Raw genomic sequence first — 26481 nt, forward strand, 5'->3', positions numbered from 1 at the left:
TTTAAGTATCTAGAGATATGGTGGGAATGTGCTCTTCTACGGCTTTGCCTATGCCCAAAGATCGTAACTTCTTCCAGGTTTGGTTTAAATTATTATTTCCCACTAACTGTTGAAAGTAGTGGTATTTACTGTTTCTAATTAGCTGTTTAACTTCGTTTCTAAGATTCCTGTATTGCTCAAAGTCATCTTTGTCACGTGTTCATCTGAATTGTCTGTACCAACAGTTATGGCTGGCCATAACAGATCTTATCTCGGTCGTTAGCCAGGAAGAAGGCGGGCGGGTAAATCTTACTTGCCTCTCCGGAGCATGTTTGTCATAGAAGTTCAGCACTAATGAGTTGAATCTGTTAACCTTTGAGTCAATGTCATGAAAATTACGTATGTCATCCCACGGTAAGTTATATGCGTCATTGCATAGGTCATCTAATTCAATATGTTTTATGTCTCTTACGATAACATAGTGTGTTTTATACTTCGGTCCTCGGATAGAGTAACATAAGTACAATAAGTCGTGAGTTGAAATCCCAGGAGCTCGGATCTGTCTGTGCCTAATGACTTTCTGGGGTTGATTCGAAATTATAAGGTCAATTAAAGTGTGAGTCGAGTGGTCAGGGTAATAGACGTGGTTCGTAGCGTTAAGTACATATAGGTTACTGCTGATAATTTTGGTTCAGGGATTGAAAATGTATATTTCCCTTTAAAAAGGGTTGAATTTAATGATTTGCTATGTTTTTAAATGCAAAAAGGCCTTCTCTCAGATGGAAAGAGGAATGGGATCCCTTGAACTGACATCGCCATGATTATGGCAAGTCATTTCTAAATCTGATTCCTAGAACGGGGATAGTGTGGTGCCCAAATCTCGAAAACAAATGGTTTGAGGGCCTTTAAACATGGTTTTTTGGGTTTCTTCAACCTGTCAAATTTTGTTCCTCACGCTGTGAAACTTAAAACGAGCTTTGTCTCATCCTTTTATGACAAATTCGATTCGACTTATATTAGCCTGTGCTAATGTGCCAAAGGGCCTCATTCTAGGGAATGGAGAGGGATGTTCAAATTACTTGTAGACAGTGTCACCCAAAGGGTCCTAAAAGGTACAATTTGGTTCAGATTGGCGAAAAGGTATAGATTTGTATAAGACAGACAGACAGACAGACTTTCTGCTTTATATACAGAGATTATAAGCTCAGCGAATAGCTCTTAATTACATTTTAACAGTAACATGCAATCATCTCCATTTTATATTAATATCTTATTAGTGGACCCATGCTGCTCCACAGCGTTCCTTAACTCGTCTTGATATGTCTGACGCAGTCATATTATTTTGCCTGCACTTTTCAATAGTTTTATGAACATTTAATCTTTCTTTCTTTCTTAATCTATTTACCCTCCAGGGTTGGCTTGTTTTACCCTTGGACTTAGCAAGGGATCCCACCTCTACCGTCTCAAGGGTAGTGTCCTGGAGCGTGAGACTTTGGGTCGGGGGTAAAACTGGGGAGGAGGACCAGTACCTTGTCCAGGTGGCTATGTTGAACAGGGGCCTTGTGGGGGGGGGGGGGGATGGGAAGATTGAAAGGAATAGACAAGGAAGAGGGAAGGAAGCGGCCATGGCCTTAAGTTAGGTACCATCCCACATTTGCCTGGAGGAGAAGTGGGAAACCACGGTAAACCACTTCAGGATGGCTGAGGTGGGAATGGAATTACCCTCTACTCAGTTGACCTCTCGAGGCTGAATGGACCCTGTTCCAGCCCTCGTACCACTTCTGAAATTTCGTGGCAGAGCCGGGAATCGAACCTAGGCCTCCCGGGGTGGCAGCTAATCATGCTAACCACTACACCACAGATGCGGACATGAACATTTAATACTGGTACATAATAACTGATTCATTCATAATTTAGTTTATAACACTGCTTTTCATAGAATATTGTGTGTGCTTCAACCATTTGGCCGTATCTGGATTTTAACATTTTCAAACGATCTTGCCCGAGATAGTGCAACATACAATTGGTCGTGGCTGAATACTGGTTCGGGTAAGTAGACACCCACTTTTTCAAGAGTTTTTCCCTGCGCTTTGTTAATGGTCAAACAGAAGGCTAGTCGACTTGATACATTCCCATCTGTGCATATGTACTGTTTTGTGTCAGCAACATGCAAGTTATTAGGAACATGCTGCCAGCTGTTGAGTATATTCAGGAGCTGGAAAACACCAGAGAATCATAGAGTATCTAGGAGAGAGTAGTATTCTTCCATCACATATATCAGAATATTAATGAAAGTGTTAGTCGCTTAGCAACCTGCTAAGTACAGAATGTATTACAGGTTAGGGTAAGCCTTCGCCTGCAATTATTGGAGTGATAGTTTAATGATTTCTCAAAGTTGGCTGAACTCAGTGACCTATCAATGTCTCATGATTTACCGGTAGATAATTCCGGAGAGAATAAAACAGAAATGAAGCAAATTGGTGCAGTAGAACAAACGTACTGATTTGTCAAAGTTGTTTTAGTAAATTCTTAATATATGAGTCGTGTAGTTTCAAAAACCCCTATCTCCTAGAAAATCAGTTTTTCAGGAAGGGTAAAAAAACTGCCATGACTGCATTTCACACTCCTTTTTAACATTTTCTTTATTTTTATTAGCTCATATTGAACAATATACACAAAATGTATGCAGTTTCATCTCTACATTTTTGTACTAGGGCAATATTTATCTTGAACATAGGGGGTTTTGAAAATCACAGGTGGACATGGCGGGGTCTGAAAGTAAACATGGATATTGCAAACATACTCTTACTGTCTAATGCTCAAAGAAACTATTTTTACTTCACTTACTAGCATCTATGTAGCACAATGAGATGGAAAACTAATTGCAAACATGAAATACAGAAACATAATCATATTATTGCAATCTAATACAACAAGGATACGGAATCATCTCTTGGGTCACAGTATTAATCATCCCCTTGCTCTTCTGTTGTACTGCAACGATGTTCAGCCTGTCGTGTTTCCAGCGAAACATAAAACTGGAGATCTGCAAGCTCCCTCCATCTAGCCCCATAATGTTTCTCAACCAATCTGCACACATCCTTCACTTTTGCATTGTTTAATGGAACATTGCCTTTTCGATTAACTGTGGAACCAGTCCAGAAAAGGTTTTGCCTCTCCTTAACACACTCTTTGGCTAGCCAAATGTGCAATGGTAAGCAACTTCCCCTTGTACCAATATACTGTTTTTCTTCCTTTTTAGAAAAATTCTTTTCGCAGGACTGAACTGAAAATGCCACGAGCCAATAGGTTTTAAAACATCTCGAACAGCAGTCTTCCAGCCAAATATTGGTACTTCACAACCAGGCTGAAGAAGCTTCCCATGTCCACTGAAAATATTGTTGTATACCCCCGGCTTAAGGATAACTTCTCTTTTTCGAACAACTTTCTCTATTACATGTTATAAATCTCATTTTTGGTCCGTATTGAAAATTTCAAAAATAATAAAGGTGCTCTTTAATCCACCTATTCAATACTTTAATTTCCACTTATAGTGGTTACATAAACAGACTATCAGTTAAATGGGACATGCTTCGCCCTCAATTTGGGGCATTTTCAGCCTAAAAACAATCTTCAAGAGTACACCTTATATTAATATGGAAGCTAAAAGTTTAGCCAGTTACTAAAATTCAGTACATAAAAATGTGAAAAATGATACATTATACAAACATGTTAATGAAAACACTGTCAATGATTAAACCATAAACTATTTTGTCAGAGAGTAAAACTTACTCCGTTAAAAAAATTGTAATTAAAATGGTTCATTTAAAATTGTTAGTGGAACATCAAAGTGACAATGACATAATGCCAATGACGTGAGGGTGTGAAACACAAGCACAAAAATGAATGTCATAAATACAACATGTTCAAGGCCACTGATGAAATTGTGAGCATAAGGTGAAACTGAAGCATCAGTTGAATTCATGATAGTGATAATGATATAATACATGATGATGATGTTATCATGTGCTTCCAGCATGCCCCGTACTTAAAGCTGAATGTATGTCCAATACTACATCAACAGCCTGAGCACGAGGAAAATCCAGCCCTTCCTATGTTGATCTCAACATGGCCCCATTTTAACTGTTTGAAACTAAATGTGACAACACACTCATGTAAAATCGAATATTTTAAAAATAATTTCAACAGTGATGGACATTAGAGTCCAAAAACCAGTTTTGAAATAAGATCTACAGTAGATGCCTCAAAAAGTCTCAAGGTTTTTTGAAATTGTTTATTTACAAAGTATTCATCATTGTGCATAGATTATTGTCAATGTTAAGAAATCGCTTGACAATTTATATACTGCTGGTATATTTCATAATATGTAATTGTACAGTCTGTGGTATCTAAATAAATGAATGAATGATTGATGGTGACGGTTGTAATTATTTATTTAAGAGGAAGTATAGCAGGACAAACAGTCTCTATTAACACTATAATTCAGAAGGTATAACTTTGGGTGCTTCCCGTCAATACACTGGATTGAATGCAAGGCACGGCCTCGAGGCCATCAATCACATCTGCAGAATCCTGTGTGCTGTAAACACGCGATTGGTGGCCTCAAGGCTGTGCCTTGTGTTCAACCAGTGTTAACGGTGGGAAGTGCACAAAGTTATATCTTCTGAAGTACAAACAGAAGAAAAATGGATGTGGTCCGACACTTTGAAGAATGAAGGTATCAGCAGAAGAAAGGGAAGGGCCATGAAGGGCATGAAGGGCCTCACAAACCTAATGCAGTCAGGGTCGAAAAAGAACAAGAGGTGACGAAAGGTCAGATAGGAAAGATGAAGGTGAGGAGCCTGACACAAGTAAGTGGGAGCAATACCAGACTCAGCTAGGGGACCGTGGTCACCAATCCACGCTATCATGATGAAAGCCCTGGGTCTTCTTTTAGTTGCCTTTTACCGGCAGTCCACAGATACCGTGGATATATTCTACCACCCCTACCCATACGGGAATGAATGAATGAATGAATGAATGAATGAATTAATTAATTAATTCATTAATATAGTGTCCACCGTTGCAATTACCTGTATCCTTGTACCAACTCTTGTCCCATTTCTTTGGCCTGCTCCCATAAACCCAACTCAATGCTGCTCTCAAATGCCATGTCCAATACTTTAACATGCAGGAGGTTACACTGATGGAATAGCCCTTGCTGTTTATTCAAGCAAAGTTTGCACACATCCAGATCTAGATGAAAGATAAGGAACTGGATCAGGGAAAACAGTGATACAGAAAATTAAATTTTTCAGAATGCAATCATCTTCCAACAGAATTTCAGCAATGATTTATTCAAATTTATCTACTCAATTACTGTATGTGTATATAGAGAACATTTCATAAGTCATGAAAACCATGTTATATCTTCCAAACATGTGGGAGCAATATACGTATATACGTATGAAAATCTGTGTCCCAAACCTGAATGCCACTGACACATTGTATTTGTGTGCATTGGTGGTGGCTAGTTAACAACACATGAAAAAGTTAGTGTGCCACCAGCTGTGCTCCAAGATGGATGAAAGTAAAGTTGAACAGTGAACATATGTGAAAACTGCAGGTGGCAAAAATTCAAATGTCACAAGGACAAACTAGAATCAACCGAAGGTTATGTACTGAAAGAGGAAGGGGGGAGAGAGAAAAAAACACCACGCAAACGAAAGAAAATACAATAAATTGGGTACATGATGCAGAAGGAGAAGAAGAAGAAGACACCTGTGCACAGCTGTGGCAAACTATTCATATGATGCCAGAGTATAACCAGTGATCCTCTGATGGCACTGATGGCGATATCATACAAGTGGGCACTGTTGAGTTTCACATGATACCAGAGTTCCACAAGGAATTCAGGAATCATTCCTTGAGTGCCAATTATGAGTCTATGCACAGAAATGTCGTCCAGATGATAACTGTCCCTGTAGCATGGCATGGTTAGCTGAAAGATAGCTCTCTTTTCAGCATCAACCTCATCTAGCTGAGCGATGTCAGACTCAAAGTGTACTGTTGGGTCAAAAATTAGCCCATGCTTTCTGCCAGGTTGAAAGGCTATTATATCGATATATCTGGTACTACCATTGGTGGTCAGACCAGAAATTTTCTCGTGTACTACAAAACGATTCACTCTGAAGCGGTTGGTGATCCTGCGTTGAATAGAGTGATGGTGGGTCTGTAATAGTTCACCATGGGAACAGGCACCCAGAACATGGGCAATTGTTTTGTGCTCTCTGTCCCAATGCTGACGGAGGGTGATGCCCCTGGACCTGCCCGGCAAGAAGCAAAGAGCGTAAATGTTTGCCGTCATCTTGATGGCCACCATCCATTGCACACAGGATAAATCTCTCTGATCCCTCATCCAATTGTTGGCTGGTGTATGTTCCAGAAAGAACCCAATGCCCTTTCCTTAGTGTGGCAGTCTCATTCATGACTGGGCTTCTCTCTCCCACAGAATATGTCAGATCTTGTCTACACTGGGAAGCTTATCATTCATGGAAGTGATGTGATCATCGAACTTTACTGCTAGGTCATATGCACACGACATATTCTTCATCCAAGTTCCTGATTACTTTAATGTAGCTACTGATTGCCAGTATCAATTTATTTCATATATTGATATGCTAAGTTTGGCTTCCCACACAGCCCAAAATATGCCAAGACCTTTATATTTTTTTACCAGTGTACATTATATGATCCAGAACATGTTGGAAGCTGTAATAATTCCTTAGCACCACTCTAAGATTTTATCAGCATCAGTCAGGAAGATTTGAGGCATTTTGTTCAAAGGCGTGACCTGGAATGGATAAATGAGATTAGGTGATATAGAACTACTCAAGACTGAAAATTTCTGATGGGACTGCAACAAGCGTGAATATACTACTTGATTCCCCCTGTTCAATTCTTCTTACAATATTCTAATTAAAGTCAACATACAGTTATGTTTCGTCCCAATTAGGCCATCCTCAGCTAAAACTTACAAATTTAAAAATGACAATTTACAAAATACAATGTTTCGCTACTGATTGTGGCATGTTATAAAATGTTGTGAGTTGATACATTAAAACACGATACAAGTTCCTTTAAAAAACCTTCAAAATGATCTTCATTGGCTTGCTGTGTAAGTGGAAGACGACGCACACTTGTAAAAGTTAAATGTTGATAGAATAAAGTCATGGTGCTGACAGATTTCAGTTGTGAATATTCTTTGTTTGCATATATTAGTAGTCACTATGGAAGTCTATGAAACCATTTTATAGTCGGCAATTACACTTGAATGTAACAAGAACTAGAAGGCACAACGTTCAAATTTTTGTAGAAGACCTGTTCATATTACAACTTAATAACTTCATAGACAAACTGGTCTAGAGGTATTAAGAACCAGACCAATTTCCTTAAATCTACTGATAGCAATCCTACATAGTTCTATGGCAGATCTGGCATTCTTCCCGATTATTGCAGTGTCATCGGCAAAACACATTATGGTGAGATTAAGCTGATTTTGTGCAAGCCTGTAGCCATCATTTTCTGCAAGAGAATGTTAAGATAGTTCCTCCAAAATGTGATTAAATAGTGCTGGAGATAGAGGTGATCCTTTGTAATACACCACAATTAATTTCAATTGGCTTTGTTTTCTGATTTTGTGTCTGTCTCAATCTGTGTGATGTTGGCATCTTGTAGGACTAATATTAGATACTTGAACTTTTCAGGAACTCCTAAGGATTTTTGTTTTTAATGTTCATGGCCCATATTATCAAACACCTTGTGGATATCCAGAAATATAAGTGACCAAAGTTTTGGGTGACAGACTCTGCCATACCAAACTGCTGAAGTCTTTGAAAACAGACATGTCAGTGACTGTTATTGAAAAGTGCTTAACAGAAGACAGGGATTGGATTATGCAGGAATTATCCACATATGGAGGTATTTCTATGTTAACAATGTTCTAAATTTCATAACACGCTTTGTAGAAGTACAAGATTTATGTTCATTTTGTCAAAAATAAAAAAAATGATTTCTATTTACTTATTTTTCAATTGCCTTCTGCTATCAGCTCTGGTATACAGAGAATCATTTCAGTGACCTACACATGCATAAAGTGGATTTAAATTGCTCCTCCTTTACTGGAAGATATTACACAGTTCGCATGACATACGAAATGGCCCTTATTTGAACTGTAAATCAAAATATTAAGAATAATAATTATGTTACAGTATTTAATGTCCCTTCAATTGTTATAGATTTTAAGATACTGGGACTTTTGTTCTGCAGAGTTATTTAACCCTTATGCTGCACAATTATATTTGAACTTGTTCACAAAAGAATGCAATTGCAAGGCAAAGTAATTTTATCAACTCTGCATTATATATGCTGTACTTGTTCCATCGGCAGTGACGGGAAAAGCACAAAATAAAAATAATTTGTCTAACTTACAGTTACCTGAGAAATATTTTACTCAGTTACTAATTACTTTTTCAATAAGTAACCAGTAGGTAGGTAGATAGATAGATAGATAGATAGATAGATAGATAGATAGATAGATAAATAGATAGATTTACTCACCACCAACAGGATAAAATCCTATTACAAGTGATGTAATAAGATTAAAAATTAAATCATAAGACAGGTAGGAAGAACTTAATTTAACTTAACTGCTGAATATAGACAGTATATATTGTTCTCGTCAAAATTGTGTTTTCCGTGTACATAATTATGCTTGTTCTAATAGCCAGTGTCATTCCTACGATGTGTGTTATTTTCAAGATATTAGTGGTGACAGATTCTTATCTTATTCAGTCAGGTGTTGTGGTGAGCTCAAGTCATTTTGTTTTATTTGCCTTTTCACCCTCTGGAGTAAAGTGTTTGTGCGAGATCACATGATATGCTGTCCCGGCTCAAGGCTAAACTTGTGTCTATCGAGTGTGCGTGATGTGGAACATTCTCTGAAGTAAGTGAACCAATTATGAGAAGCAATTGTGTAGAAAAACGCCAATCGTAATGTTTCTAAAAGCCATACCTCCTACCTCCAGGATATTTAACCCTAGTGAAACCGTCCAAACCTCCCTTTTTAATCCAGACGTTCTTGAAATATTCATCAGAGAGCCAAGTTAAGTATCGCTTGAAACATGAAATATTTATTCTGGTCTGGCTTGAACTTTTCGTAATTCTCATTTGTCAGTTTCAGCTTGTAGTCATTTCATTCGGAAGAGGACTACAGACTAGGGGGGTGGGGATATTTCTTTTTCTTAAGTCGTAATACCGCGGAAAAGTTGCGATTTGAGAAGAATAAAACAGGGTAAAAAAAAAGAAACAAAATCGGTTCATTTCTTCCGGTCTCGCACATGCTCTAAAGTTAACATTTGAAAAAAACGTATATTTTTACATTAATTTTCTATCTTACTCGTCAATATTTAAATGTAATAGCTCTAGTCGACTCTTACTCGAATCGATAATGATTTTGAAAAAGAATGGTTCAAATCGGTTAAGGTCTTTTGCTCGTGCAACAGCTGTCAAATCTAACAAATTCCCGTGCTTATCGTAACTTGCTCGGGTCAAAGACCCTGACTCTCTGCCCACCTACAACTCTCGCCACCACGCTGCAACATTGTTGTGTCAGTCTGCACTTATCCCTCATGTTTGATGTGTGTTTCATTCGCTCTTCCAGTTACAATTGTGACATTTGTATTTACTGTATTTCAATGTTAGTTTTGTGTTATGACATTTTTGTGTAACTTTGTGACTTAATGGTGATATGCTATGGCCGTACCTAAGAAAATCATCACAAGACAGGTAATTGATTGCCCTATATTTGGTGCACCTAAAGACTTTTCATCAAACAAGCTTCCTACTGATGAGGACGTGATTCGCTGTTGTTCACAGGAGAGATATCACTTGGTGCTTAAAGTGAATAAGAGCGTCAACTGTTCACACGTTGCCAGTACAGTAGCTAATAAATAATTGGTTTGTATCAGAAAGCATCCATCCCAACGGTTACAGATAAGCGAATTGTGCAACTTATAAATGCGTTGCATGGTAAATATTATAGCATTCATAAATCATATACACGGGATAAGAATAAAGATTCGTTTAAACTTAAAATTGAAGAGTTTAAGCAAAAATTATCACGGCTTTTTGACATAGTGGCTTACAAATGCCCCATTGTTGTTAATTGCATTTGTAACAGAACCCCTGATTTATGTAAATGCGATATAACTGTCAACTGTGTTTGTGCAAAATCAAACAAACTACCTGCTATAGAGCTAAGATTTGTTTACTTATTACGAGCATACAGAATAGGAAAAATTGGAGGGTTGGATGTGTCTGAAACAAAGAAATCTATTAAATCACTGGGAAGGAGATTACGTGACAGCAATTTAACTTTGGATGGTGAATCTGAATCTCATCTGAAACCCTCATGCTCACATTCAAATGTAAATATTGTTGAAACTGATGATGAAGACCAATATCCTTCTAGTACAGATAGCGATAGAGACCAAGATTTTAAAGTTCCAAAAAAGGTTTTCTCCGATAATTGGCAGATGAGAATTCAGCTAAAATCTACTGCATTACAGAGTTTCTGATTGTGCTACTGCTGCAATCACATCAAGTGTTTAGCACGACGTAGAATTAATTACCGATTCTGATGTCTCCCATGTTATAGACCAAAATAAAATAAGAAGAGGAAAACAAAATGTACAGTAAATCTGAAGAATTTCCACTATAAGGTCTGTATTTCGATGGGAGGAAGGATGACACGTTAGTGGTAGATCTAACTCATTCGAAAAAGGTTCCGTAGAGTAAAAGTGGAAGAGCATTACTCGCTAATTCAAGAACCTGATTCAGTCCATATCGGCCATGTTACTCCAACTTCTGGAAGTTCTGAAGATATTCTCATTTCTATTATTTCTTATCTGTCTGGTCGTGGTATTTCTCTTGAAAAGTTATTTGTCATAGGATGTGATGAAATTTCCATGGCAATAAAGTCAGGAAAACTGTAAACAGGATTTGGCTGTACGAGATCCTGGTCCCTTGTCACACTTGAGGTGGTTGACAACAGCAAATCAAACTCTCAGATTGTACTTAAGTGAAGAAAGTCCAACACCTGAACTTCAAGAAATAACTGTATTTATTTTGAAGTCATCCATGCCAATGTGGTTTAGTATAAAAACAAGTGAATATTTTACAGAGGCACTAAACTTGTGTACCAATAAATACAACTTCTTCAAGGTACCTACCTGAAAATTTACGCAATATTGTCGACCCTCTGATAGAAAAAATGGCTTTTTCGCTCATCTAGAATATTTAATGTTAGCCATGACACAAGATAACACAAAACACATAAGAGAGCTCGGATTTCGATTAATTCTAAAGGCGAGACAGTTAGATCGAAAGAGAACAACTATCAGAACATTCTTGCCACCAAAACTCAATTTCAAAGCTCAAGACTACTCGAAAATAATTAACTGGATGGACTGTGATTTATCTTCTCCCCCAGTATTAAAAGATATCAGTGATGATGAAATTAAATCATATAATCAAAGCGACTCAGTCCCTAATTGGGATATAACATTCAAGATATTCCCAGTTCACACACAGGCAGTTGAACAATGTGTGAAACTCGTGACAGAAGCCTCAAGAAAAGTTTGTGGAGCTGAGTCTCGGGATGGTTTTATCAGAACGACTCTGCTATCAAGGTCAACCATGTCTAACTTCACCCATAAATCAGATTTCAAATTACCTTCAGCTAAAAATGAGTGAAAACGGTGATGTTCAATCGTTCTACATGAGTTTCTTGGACTTATAATTCTTCACACAAAAACTTGTTTTTAAAATTTAAAAATGTTTATAAATATTACTGATGGTCTAAAATAATTTGTTTTTGAACATTTAAGCTTGTATTCAAATAAAGAAAACTAAAATAAACATGGAACTTCTTATTTCTTTCTCCTTGAACTGTGATCTACTTTATTTGTATATAGTTTTTTCAAATTTTCATTAACTTTGAAAGAAATGCATGACTGGAAGATGCTGATGGATTTAAATATTTAATCAGTATTTTATATGGTTCTAATACACAAGAATTTGAGCTATTGCATTCGGGAAGATGCTATTTTTAAAATGTTAACAATTATCATTAAAAAAGTGTTTTTTTTTTCAAATTTCGGCAAACTTTAGAGCACATGCGCGACCGGAAAATATAAACATTTTATTATTTTTTTTACCTATTTTTATTCTCCCGAATTCGCAACTTTTCCGCGGTATTACGACTTAGAAAAAAGAATTAGAGTTTTTTTTTTTTTTCGGCCCACCCTACTACAGACCCAGGATCGAATGGCAGTACCAGCTTTACAATGTCATCTATAATTCCAAGAGGACTGCTTCAGTCAATGTGGGATTCAACACCAACTACAAACATGTGGCACTAAACATGTAAGTACCGGGCGAGTTGGCCATGCGCGTAGAGGCGTGCGGCTGTGAGCTTGCATCCGGGAGATAGTAGGTTCGAATCCCACTATCGGCAGCCCTGAAAATGGTTTTCCGTGGTTTCCCATTTTCACACCAGGCAAATGCTGGGGCTGTACCTTAATTAAGGCCACGGTTGCTTCCTTCCAACTCCTAGGCCTTTCCTATCCCATCATCGCCATAAGACCTATCTGTGTCGGTGCGACGTAAAGCCCCTAGCAAAAAAAACAAAACAAAAAAAAAACATGTATCGCCAGCATCGAAGGAAGGACACGAGGGGCAAGGAACTTAGCAAATTACAGACAGGAATAGAGTTTCATCATTAAATGTATGTATGTTTAGTCATCAGCCCCAAGGCTGGTTGGATCCTCAACAGTTCCGCCATGAGCTGTCATAGATGGCCTAGGCATCACTGAAGAGGCATACTAGGGAAATGAGGAGTGAGGTAGTTTCCCATTGCTTTCCTCACCGAGCCAGAAGTTGCTATTACATATCAGTCTGCCAAGCCCACTGAAATGCATGCACCAACCGACCCTATGATCAATATTTTCACACCATTCATAGCAGGGACTGGCTGCGTAAGGAATGGCATTACTAGCATCGCTCATACCTCAGTCACTCTCATTTTGTCAAAGCCAAGGATAAGACAGAGACAGATCAATGAAAGTAACAAAATTGCTCTAGCCCATACCAGAAGACTTAGTGCACTGTAAACACTAGGTCCTGCCAGAAAAGGCATTATCATTAAATATAAGTACTATTTTGTAATATTATCTGTCCATCTATTTAGAAAATTTAACGATTTTCTTCAGTAGAATTTTAGTTCTATTAGTTATGAGTAGTTTTGATATATTTTCTTACTTCATTCTTAGAGATGCCCCTGAAAAGAAGGCTCGAGTTTCGCGGAAGCCAGCTCGCTGGCTCTCAGATGAGATTAGAGCACTAATGGCTGAACACAATGCTGCTTATAGACAGTTAGAAAACATTGCACTCCTGACAATCTACTTAACTATAAGAGACTGAAAAACACTATGATCCAACAGATTAGAAGCGAGAAACTATGACACGCTCACAGTTTAATTCAAACAAATGTTCCAACAGCTGTGTTGTGGAAATCCATACATAGCTTTGGAATTACCAAAGGATGAGACAACAACGAAATAAATGTACCCTTGGAAAAATTGAATGATTATTTTTCATCTAACTGCACATTAAATGCAGCCCTGAAACAGGAAGTTCTAGATGGGAATTATACAAAGACACGACCAGATAGAGAAAACTTCTACTTCTGTCCAGCAACCAAGTCAGGTTTGCAATAAATTGGATAAGATCAACGGCGAAAGGAAATGAAAGTAGGAATAGAGATGATAAAAATTATTCTGGATGTGATATTACCTGCACTAATTAACATATTTAACTCTTCCCTGTAGACAGCACATTTCCCGAAATGTGGAAATTGGGCATTATATGTCCTCTAAAAAAAGTAGTTTCCCCTTCTGAACCATCTGACTACAGAGCCATCTGCATACCTTCTGCTTTAACCAAAGCGCTAGAGTTCATCACTCATAGACAAATAACAGACTACATAACAACTTATAACTTACTTGACCCACTACAATCTGGTTTTCATCAAGCACAAAGTACAAAAACGGCACTACTCAAGGTCACAGAAGACATCCGAGAAGCTATGAACAACAAGGAAGTGACAGTTTAAATACTTCTACACTTCAGCAAAGCTTTTGACTGTGTTGACATTGACATTTTGCTCTAAAAATTGTATTCCCTCCATTTCTTCGACAGTGGTTGCATTCCTACCTGCATGGCCATCGGCAGTGTGTTACAGATAGGATAAACAAATCAACATGGTGGTCCATGCGGTGTGGTGTGCCCCAAGGGTTGGTGTTAGGATTCCTTCTTTTATCTATTTACATTAATGATGTCTCCCAAAACTTAATGTACTGCAAATACCATATTTACGCTGATGATGTACAAATGTACCTCCATACATCTCCAGATCTAATATTTTCGTCCATAGACAAAATCAATCAGGATCTAACATCGTTTTATTTTTGGTCTTTGAGATGTGGTCTTACGTTAAACCCAGCAAAAGCGCAAGCCATCATCATTGGATACCCAAAACTACTCATGAAGGCCAATTTTGACCAGAGATTCCATCTATAAGGTTATATAATACTAACATACCATTCATGTCATCAGTAAAAGTCCTAGGCATTACTTTTGATGATGACATGTCATAGAAAACATTCTCCGCATTGTACATGCTGCGTGGGTATAAATACTTATTTCCTGAAAAACTCAAAAAATGCTGGTGAAAGCTCTGGTTTGCCCTCATTTCGACTATTGTGACACGAGAGACACTGGGTGCAAGTTATTGAGCAGATTACAACGTGGTCAAAATGCATGTGTGAGATATGTCTGTAACCTATGGTACTATGACCATGTAACTCCTTCATATAACCACCTATCTTGGCCCTGACTAGAAATCTGTCACACTGTGCATACCCTATACCATCTCCATAAAATCCTTCATACTTCACAGCCATTTTACCTTGCTTCATATTTCAAATACCTATTCTCTTATCATAGTCTTAACACCAGATCTACTAATAATTCCATCCTTGCTTTACCTACCCATAGAACTGCCATCTACGATAAAACATTCACAGTAATTGCCTGCCATGAGTGGAACCTCCTTCCCGAAAGTATCAGAGGGTTAAGCGCTATTGACATTTTCAAGGAAGCACTTTGGAGACATTTTATGCACCAGTAAGGATCATCTGTAAACTTGATGCTGCTACTCACAACCATTCTATTGTTACGGATGTCCTGGTAGAAGATTAGTCTAAAATTTTTACCCGATTCGTTTTTCAAATGTTATTAAATTTTGTGTATGGCCTCTTTTTTACATGTAGGATATTAGTATTAAGAATTTATCCTTTAAAAATATCCAATTAATTTAATCTTATCACTCATCATTCTTGTATTATTATTAATGCAATTTGTATTATATCTAATTATTGTAAAGTAATACAATGTAATATATGTATATTTCAGTGCTTGGTTAGATGGAAGAGAAGGCCTGAAGGCTTTAATCTGGCAAGGTAAAATAAAACATTACTAAACTAAACTTACTCAGGTACAGGTAGATTTGAGAGTAAACGTGTGTGTGTATTGGGTTCTATTAGACTAGAAGTACAGTAGTTTGTCTTCAGAAATGTTATTACCCCAGTGTAATCTCTAAAAATAAGACTATAATAATCATTTCCCTCCCAGATAAATGAGAACTTAAAGAATCATTTCTGAATCTCATGAAACATTGTGGGATAAATTCTAGGTTGTGGTTCATTCACTGCATTGCCACGTGATATTGAAAATTGTGTCATATTCTAGAAATGTTTACTTCAGATGTATATGGTAGATGTAAAAATCAATGATAATAATAATTTTAAAAAATTGGAAATTGTATTAAATGGAGACAAAGATCGTGAGTGATAAATGAAGTTAGAGTTGCTCATGTGGAATAAGTGAAATTGTGCTCAGCTGTATATGTATTTACCTGGAAAATGGTTGATTGATTGATTGACTGATTGATTGATTGATTGATTGATTGATTGATTGATTGATTGATTGATGCTTGTTGTTTAAAGGGGCCTAACATGTAGGTCATTGCCCCCACCTGGAAAATTGTATGCCTGCAGACAATTGTATAATTTTTGGATGCATCAGTAATGGGATACAATGCATTCTGATGAAAGTGGAGCATGTGTTGAAAGGTACCTCAACATGTGAATAATAATAATAATAATAATAATAATAATAATAATAATAATAATAATAATAATAATAATAATAATAATAATAATAATAATAATAATAAAGAAGAAGAAGAAGAAGAAAGGCTGTGTTGCTCACACAGTAGAGTTCTTTCCTTTTTGAGAGTTCAATACTGGCTTAGTCGAGTGGTAAATGAAGGCGCTCAAATACGCCAGCCTTATATTGATGGGTTTAATGGCATGTACAAGAAATCCTGTGTCAAAATTCTGACACCCCAACATCCTTGAAATCATAAAAGTAATTAGTGTGACATAAAATTATTATTATTGTTGTTGTTGTTGTTATATTTATTATTATTGTTATTTTTATTATTTTACTGCTGTCTCTGCACAAAAGTTTGGCCATAACTGTTCCTTTAATTTATTTGTCACATCTTCAGTAACTTAATTTCTGTGCTAAAGACTAATATTATTTATGTTGAGTCATCAGACATAAGACTGGTAGAACTTTCAACAAAGAGACTGGTATGTACCAATACTGTCCGACTCAGTGAAGAGAAGAGAGCACTGACCTCCAAACACGGCCTACATAGCACAGCCCCTTAGAAGGCAAAAAGACAATGTGGGGAAATCAGCTGTGTTGAGGAGAAAAATCCAGCCTACTGACTTCTCCAAAACATTGGCCGAAGTTTTGTGACTTAATTTCTCCTACAATAATTAAGTTGGGAGTAAAATTTTTGAAGATATTTGTTTAGACCATCTTCCACCACCAGTTTATAGACTTCACATATTTCAATTACACGCTGTATACTATCACAGACTTATAATATGTATAGTTTAATAGTCTTTGCGAGGTTTGGATCATCCTGATACCTTATGTGACAGTAGATGTTGCTACCTGTGCCTGTCTGGCCGAGAATCAGGTGGCTATTACCAAGCTTAACACCCAAAGAGGGAACTAATGTCTACAGGTGGAGGAGTCCTCCCTTTGGAGGCCAAGTGAAGCCTTTGTGTATGAAAGGACACATAAATTCACCAGAAAGGAGAGCATGGTCAACGGTTTAGATGGCAGAAGAGGACCCCGGCTCCAACAACACATAGAATGGAAGAACTTTCTCATGTCAGCTAAGTCTGTACTTCAGTAAAGCGGTTGCAAAATGTATCCGTATTCCTGAGGAGCAGCTTAAAGTTACACCTGGCAGTAAGTATTAAATGACTCAGAGTGGTGCCCTCCTTGGTCCGTATTTTGTTTTGTTTTTAAGTTGCTTTACGTTGTACCGACAGAGATAGTTCTTATGGTGATGATTGGATAGAAGTGGGAAGTGGGAAGAAAGCAGCAGTAGCCCTAATTAAGGAACAGCGTGGTGTGAAAATGGGAAACCATGAAAAACCATCTTCAGGGCTGCTGACAGTGGAGTTTGAACCCACTATTTCCCGAATGCAAGCTCGCAGCTGACATTTATGGTTAGTCCTACTAGTACAGAGTTAGCTGTAAGTAACTTCAGGAAATGAATACACAGATTCTTTCTTCACAGCACCTTCACTGGTTTAATTTGCTATTAGGGTTGAATGCATGTAGGTAATCAGTTGTTTGGCGGGGCAGGAGGGGGGCACCACAGTGAATAACCATGAATAGTGTTAACGGTTTATTAAGTAAACCTTTTTTAATGGCGTCATATAAAGATATTACTGGCGAGTGTAGCATTTTTGTTTGATGTTCAGAGAGTCTAGTATCAAAATCTGGCAAATATTTTACTGGTACTAGGCAACATCTTGCTTATTTAAGAATATCGTAGCATCCTTGAGTTCAACATGAGGTGTGCTTTTCATTCCTTTGGTTAAAACCAAAGAACACATCTCATTTATCGAACAACAAAATTACACATATAGCCTTGAAGAAGAAATATAGCAGTGTGATGATGTATCTCCTTTTCACTGGCACAGCCCCATAGACAAGTCAATGCAGGAACAAATACAGCACAAAATATGGTTAAGTTTATCAACAGTAAAGTGTAGTGTTACAAAAATGTTTTACATTTTGGTTGGGAAGACTTAGGAGTAAGGAGACAAGCTGCTCAACTAAGCAGTATGTTTCCAGCTGTCGGTGGAGAGATGGAGTGGAATGACATTAGCAGATGAATAAGCTTGAAAAAGTTGGAATTCAAGAGGACAAATTGGGGCAAATATTTGTTTATAAGAAGAGCAATTAGGAATTAGAATAATTTAATAAGGTAAATGTTTGATAAATTTCCAAGTACCGGGCAAGTTGGCCATGTGGTTAGGGGCACACAGCTGTGAGCTTGCATCCGGGAAATAGTGGGTTCAAATCCCACTGTCGGCAGCCCTGAAGATGGTTTCCCATGGTTTCCCATTTTCACACCAGGCAAATGCTGGGGCTGTACCTTAATTAAGGCCACGACTCGCCATAAGACCTATCTGTGTCAGTGCAACATAAAAAAAAGAAAAAATCTGAGTTCTTTGAAATCATTTCAGAAAAGACTAGGTAAATAATTGATAGAGAATCTGCCCTAAATGAAAACTAATGTTGATTGATTGAGTGATTGACTGAAGAAAAGGATACAAGCTATCTCCTTCATTTTCTCCAGCTGCTGTATGGTGAACTCCTGTACTTCTTGATATTCTTTCAAAGTATCATTTTTTATTTCCTGACCACATTTGGAACAAGTCAATGGATTATCATTATCATCCTGTAAAGAGAAAAACCATTATTTGAATCAACCTTGAACTATTCAAAACCCAAGAGAGAGAAAGAGAGAGAGAAGGAACACATAATGGGACAAACACAAAAACAGGCCAGAGTGGGAAGAGGAAGCACAGAAAGAGGAGCCAAGGACAAATACAAAGAAAAATAAAATAAAAGGAGGACAATTTTCACATCTTCACAAACTGCTGTCTTCGAATAGACAGGCTCTCTCCTCATCAAGCCTGGTTCTTCTACATCCGTATCCTCTCAGGACCCAATAAGGTCATTTCTACTTCCCAGCTTCATCAGGAAGGTGAGCATCAACACTCATTGAGGGGAAGTGTAGGATAAGAAAAAACCCAGATAAAAACAGGGAAAGGGAAGAAATATAAGATGCAATTAGTACAGGTGGCAAAAGATTAGGAACACAGGACGAACACAATAGGAAAAAAGGATTCCAATGGAATTATATCAGTATTGGAAAAGAACAAATAAGAGTCAAATCAAGTCATACAGACAGAGAGGAACAAGAAAAGGAACACACAATACAATAGACACAATGACATGTCAGTGTGAGAAGAGGGAGCAAAGAAAGAGGAGACAACAAATACAAAGAAAATCATAAAAGGAGGACAATCTTCACAACTTCACAAAAGGCTCACTTGATGATCACACTTCCTGAAATAACTTGCTATGGAGCAAGTCCATGCTACGGTTGCGTTCTCATGCGGTAAAAGTTAGTTATAAAAACATTAATATTATCTATTTACTACAGTTTGTAATAATACATATATCACACCTCTGTAATGAATTTATTACAATGCATTATTATTATTATTATTATTATTATTATTATTATTATTATTATTATTATTATTATTATTATTATTATTATTATTATTATTATTATTATATTAATGTTGTAATATCAGAAGCTGGAAGGTCTCCATATTTAATATATGTATTTGTTTTATTATTAACAAGGAAAGAGTGCTCAAGTGGAGAATAGTAGATCCCAGTAGTTTACACGGTACAGAAAGTTGGGAAACACAGAGTTGGGAACAACACTTTGGTGAGTGTTTCTCACCTGCAGAACTTTTCCTTGGACGTCCAATCAAGAGAACTGGTGACTGGAACTAGCGGCAGATTCAACAGGCGCACCGCCAAGCCGAAGAGCGTTCAAGGTGAGAAGCTGAGAACAACGATGCACCGGAGGAAAGGGAGTTCAGACCTGGAACACTGGTTCTTCGTTGAATCCATCCCCACAGCAACAAGCTTCAAAAGTTCCACACTGGGATAGCTCCAAAGTGGCTCGGACCTTTCGAGGTGGATAAAAAGTTGGGAAATGGTGTGTATCTCCTGAAGATTACACCGCCGACGAAGGTGCATGCGTCGGAATTGAAGGTGTTACCTCGACCCCTACAAGAAGGCAGAGAGACCGGAGAGTGGACACTCTCTAAGGGGCCCCAGAAGAATGCGGACTCGAGGGAGGATCAACACACACTGGTATCTACCTTGGAGGATAAGAGAGATAAAGGCATAGAAATCAGGACACCTAGATATAATTTTAAGACTTAGAGAAAGAAAGGTCCAGGATAGATATTGAAATTTTAGGGGAGATAATTGTCGCAGGTCCGATATCCTAACTGTGGTAAAACCTTCAATAATCATATTTAATATAATAGATAAAATGATAGGAGTTATGATGATCATAAATTGTGTTAATATATTAATCAGGGAACGCCGGAGTTTTCAATTTTTGATTTTTTAATTTTTATATAATATTCTCAGCATTCACATATTAGAGAACATTTAAAAGTCACTCTTCTAAAAATATGATGATTGGTTTCTAAATGAGGGCCTTGTACCGTATGGTACCACACAGCGCTTGACATACCTTTTGGCTGAAACACAAAAATTGTTACCTTGTTAGAATACCATGAAATTTAATGCTTAATATTGTTACAGAATATTGATTACAAATTACTTAGTAATAAACAACAAAAATGAACGTTGTTTATAGGTTCATTTGTGACATCCCTCTGGGAATTCCGAAAAATAACATTAGCTCAGACGTGACATATATTTAGGAAATAGGAGTAATACTACAGGGCGATTAATTTGAAAATGCAGAGTGGAGTGCCGAGGATTAGGCGCGCTGGAAAGCGGAGACAGCGACCGCAGTGCCCGCCATGACAAGCAGGCATAGTCGGCTCAAAGAAGCGGCGTGATTACGCCTATAGAAACTAAACGAAACTGAACTCACCGGCTACATAGATGCTCTGGACAAATAAGTAAATGAATAAACAAATAAATATATCAACTAGGAAATTAAACTGAACTCACCAGTAATAAATATATAAACAAATAACTGAACTCGCCAGTTTTTACAGACGATGCTGAAAGTGATCTCCTTCAGCTGCAATGCAAGCTTCACATCTTGTAATGAGAATTTGAAACACACTTTGTCGTTCATGGACACCGATAGAATGCACAATGTTCCTAATTTCAGTGTTTAATTATTCTGCAGTTCGAGGATTATTCCTGTAAACTTTTCCTTTAAGATTTCCCCATAGATAAAAATCACATGTGCTTAAATCAGGCTAACGAGGGGGCCATAAGCCTTCACTGATGATCTGATCATCATTGAACATTTCCCGTAACCGTCGCATAGAGCTACGCTCCGTATGGGCCGTTGCACTATCCTGCTGGAAATAGCTGTACCTTTTCTCTTCTTCAGTCAGTTCAGCAAAAAATGGTTCCAGAATGTTGTGAATATAACGGTCAGAAGTAATCGTGTCCTGAAAAAATATCAGACCGATAATTCGTCCGGCACTGATAGCGCACCACACACCCACCTTCACATCGTGCAGAGGTCTCGGCTGTAAAATGTGCGGGTTGTCTGTATCCCAGATGCTATTGTTCTGTGAAATGACATATCCACTCAAATGAAACCAGGCTTCGTCACTCATAAAAAGGAAGTTCGGATCCACAATACCGTCGTGGACACTATTCATTAGCCAATTGCAAAATCGTATTCTTGCATTGAAATCTGTAGGCAACATGTTATGGACTGAATGAGTCCGATAAGATCGTAAACGTAACAATTTTGTTGCATTACGTACTGAAGAAGGTGAAATACCACTTTCCTGAGCTACTCTCCAAAGTGACTTATGTGGACTGACCTGGAGTCTTGCCTGTATATCTTCTAACCTCTCCCGTGTGAGAGCCGTTCTCCTTCGCTTCTTTTTCTTATTGCTAACTGAACCAGTACTATGCCACTTGTAAACGAGCTGATGCACGTAACGTTTTGATGGTACTGTCACACCGGGAAATTGTCTACGGAATTTTCGAAGGCACCTTTTAACTGGTTTCTTCTTCTTGTGCAAATAAAACTCGACCAAAAATATTCTTTGCTCTATAGTGTATTTAACCATCGTGATAACCTCACAACACACCTTAAAAGTCCAATATTTTCTAACTAACTGAGGGACAGAGTGCTAAACAGATGCGCGCTGCAGTGAACACTTCTTATCTCACCGTGTTGACAGAAGCCATACGGCGCTTGCTCGGGACTTCCCACGGCATGCGAGAAGAAGTCTGAACACTTAAATTATTCTCCCTGTACTATAGACTTCAGTTTTTAGTCACCTATTTCCACTTTTCACTAGTTTGCAGAGGCTGAAAGTAGTTTAGACAGACGTCCACATTATTCTTGACACATTCTGTGCGGCCACGAGATTTGCGTCCAGCGGCTGTGGAGTGCCGGCAATGGTTTGTTGGAGCGATATAGTGATGTAGGTAATTGAATCTCAATGTGTCAGATACTCTAAAAGGAAAAGAAATGTGACCAACTGCACTTATTTCTCTTCAAAATACCTCCCAAATATATATATTGTAACAAATATTTTGCAACTTCCTAATTCTGATGGTGGCACTTGCACATAGCCACTTAAAAGTAAAATGGTGACGAATATTTTAATTTCTTCCTGGTTACTTTAGGATCGGCTTCATTTCAAAAAAGTGCATACTTGCTGACTTCAGAGCACAAGCAATTCACAATTTCATCGTCAAAATACAAGTCAAAAATATTTCGGTCAGCATCATATTTTGAAAAGTGGAAAATTCACCCTAGGGAAGTGGATTGTTGTGGGAACTAAGTCATCTGCCATCCAGATAACTGGTGGACGAGGTGATGATATCGCTCTCTTCGTGGGCCGTGAATCATTATCGGACATGGATTCTTTACACCTGTGCGGAATTTGCTGTTTCAGCACTACTTCAACTGGTGCTTGGAGTTCACCTCCCGTAAGGTCATCTGCGAGACCCCTTCATCATCCTCAGCCGAATCTTCATCGAATCATACATTACATTCCAGAGTTTCAATGTATATGGCTTCAACATCAGAATCCTCTTCTTCAATAATATGTAGAACCACCTCAAGCGTCAAGCCACTCGAATGACATTCCCATATCATCAGACGCGATATATATGAGTTGGTTTCTGTACAACTACATTTACAATCTATTAAACTGCTGAATGTCTTAAAATTTTAGTTGTTTGAACATAAAAACATTTTGTTAAAATCTGGCGTAAACATTTTTACGTGTTACACCATAATGAAATCTTATTGGCGTAGGAATGTGGCGACCCCATCGTCCAGTGGGAAACAACTGCAATCAATCACCCGAGTATTGGCGGGAAAACCACACTTCATTGGGTTAGGAGGAAATGCCAACCCAGAACCCTGAACATCTGGGGTTGTTCCTCTGTGGTTAACAACCGTAGTTGTAAATCGGAGCTTGCTCCACCCACGGTTAACTACCTTCGAAAGTCAACCATGGAAAGGTCTTTTAGGAAAAAAATTTCACCGCTCTGTCCAAGAAAGCAGGAGAAGGCTACATCGGATTTGGTGGGTAACCACCTTGAAGGCATCAATGAGTCGGAGCGTTGGCAATCACCCATTCCTATGCCAGCACATAAGAACAGGATCAAACAAGATCGGATCAACTACATTGCAACTTATAATATTAATTCTCTACTTAAAGCAGGAAAACTAATGAACTTGACGGATGAATTAGATAAACAGAAAATATTAGTAGCAGGACTCCAGGAGATGAGAAATACTACAGAACCATTCTAATCTCAAGGCTACAGAATTTACAACAGGAAACCTGGACTAAGGGTTATGAAACAATGTCCCCAATTTGGAACTGGGTTTATAGTCAATGTGAAAATAATAGATTCGATAACTGATTTTCAAGCCATCTCACCTAGAATTGCAACTTTGAGTTTAAAAGCATCCAACAAAATTTATACCATCATAAATACCCATGCCCCTACTAATGAAACGAATTTTCTAACAAAGACTAGGAAAGAAGGGGAAAAGTTTTGGGATCTCCTTGACCAAACTGTAAAGCAAACAAATATTAACAACGTTAAGATCCTATTAGGGTACTTCAATGCCCAACTCAGAAGAGAAAAGAAATACCAAGATATCATTGGGAAATGGGCTCCACATAAACATACAAATAAGAATGGTCAAAGATTTGTTGAACTCTGCAGAGAACACAAACTGATCTCAAAGTCCACCTACTTCAATAGGAGGCCCAACAAACTTAAAACTTGGAAACATCCTGATTGGAGAAAAGGGGAATGGCAGTTGGATCAAGTATTTATGGACAAAACCTTCCACAGAGAAATCTACAATGTTAAAGTAATAAGAGGTTCAGATCATTACATAGTCAAAATCAAAATTAAGTTCACACCACTAAAAAAGAAACCAAAACGCAATAAACGAAAGAGGAATGTTGATCCATGCATATTAATTAGGAATGATAAATATAGAGAAGTCACACAAAACATAAAACTGACAGATAACTTAGAAGAACTGGTTCCAATTCTCAGGCAACAAGCTGAAAATTTAGCCCCATTGAACACATGTAAAAAACATGCCTGATGGACCTCAGAATGTGACAAAAGTCATGAAGAAAGGCATGGTTAAAATTTCAAACACACAAAAAAGAAGAAAGTGCAACCAACTTCAAAAATATCAGGAAAAAGTTCACACAAATTATCAGGCAAACCAAGAGACAGTAACAGAAAGATCTAATCAACTCAATAGAAGAAAACTACCACAAAACCAATTCCAGAGACATTTACAAAATGTTTGGGAGACAAGTACAAAAATTTTCCCCTCCCACATTAATGCCGAAAAGTGAGGATGGAAAAATGACACATAATGACAAGGAAAATGCCGAAATCATGGCAAAAGCATTCATTAAACTTTTGAATTGTGAAGAACCCCAGGAACTTTTAGCAATTAATACAGACACGCCCATCAAAACCCCGCCTGAACTCATAAATTCCCCCCAACAATCCAAGAGGTGGAAACAGCACTCAAAGAGTTGAAAAATTATAAGACAAAGTTTATTGCAGAAATGTGGAAATATGCTAGTGATACAGTTCGAACATCCTTACACATGGCCCTAACAAAAATCTGGATAACAGAAAAGTTCCCTGAACATTGGACCACAGCCATAATCCACCCACTCCACAAAAAAGGAGATAAAAGCAATCCAGATAATTACAGAGGTATCTCTCTCTTAGACTGCACATACAAGATTTTCTCCAGAATCCTATACAGGACGATCAGAGAGCAACTAGAGGAAGAATTAGGTGAATACCAAGGAGGCTTCAGACCTTGGAGAAGGTGTGCAGAACAAATCATCACTTTAAAATTAGCCATAGCATATTACAAAAAGCAAAACAAACCTCTTGCAATAACCTTCGTGGACTATAAAAAAGCTTACGACTGTATCCATAGACCTTCAATGTTGAAAATTTTAAGAAATTTTGGGCTCCATCCAAAATTAAATTGATAGAACTCACCTTAACCAACACTAAATCAAAAGTCAAGTTCAGAGGGGAATTCTCTGAGCCATTCATCATAAAAACAGGCTTAAGACAAGGAGATTGCTTGTCACCACTGCTGTTCAACTGTGCCTTGGAATATATAATGAGGAAATGGTACAAGAGTAACCCAAAGAACATCTGAATTGGAAGACCCAAAGACAACATAAGTTTAAATTCCCTAGGATTTGCTGATGACCTTGCTCTCTTGTCCAACAATATTCAGGAAACCAGACAACAAGTTATATCACTACAGGAAATAGCACAGAAAATTGGTCTTGGAATATCTTTTGCGAAGACATTAATCATGTTTACTGACCCACCACTCATAAACAAAATTGCCATTGGAAACCAAGAAATCAAAATTGTAGATAAATTTAAATATCTGGGAGAAATCTTGCAAGTAGTGTGGAAGAGGCTAAACTCCAAATTGAAGAATTAGAACGAATAGCAGCAAAAATTGGGTTAAAAAAACCTCCTTTGAAAAGACGGAAATGATGCCATCCTTCAAAGTGGAAACATTACCTATCACACTGACTAATAACAAACAAATTAAGGTTGTTAATAAATTTA

The 26481-nt window shown here is 37.7% G+C and overlaps 1 protein-coding gene across 1 annotated transcript in view; it reads right to left on the reverse strand.

Moving 5' to 3' along the window:
* The window catches only part of Smyd3 (SET and MYND domain containing, class 3), a 151815-nt gene that overhangs the window by 35196 nt on the left and 90138 nt on the right, over nt 1-26481 (reverse strand). The window contains exons 7-8 of the mRNA XM_067138219.2: nt 18874-19000; nt 5073-5235 (exon numbers count right to left, since the gene is read on the reverse strand). Of these exons, the coding sequence (XP_066994320.2) occupies nt 5073-5235; nt 18874-19000 (290 nt within the window). The remainder of the gene's footprint in view (nt 1-5072; nt 5236-18873; nt 19001-26481) is intronic.

This window comes from Anabrus simplex, chromosome 1, assembly GCF_040414725.1.
Source record: "Anabrus simplex isolate iqAnaSimp1 chromosome 1, ASM4041472v1, whole genome shotgun sequence".
In the NCBI taxonomy this organism is placed as follows: Eukaryota; Metazoa; Arthropoda; class Insecta; order Orthoptera; family Tettigoniidae; genus Anabrus; species Anabrus simplex.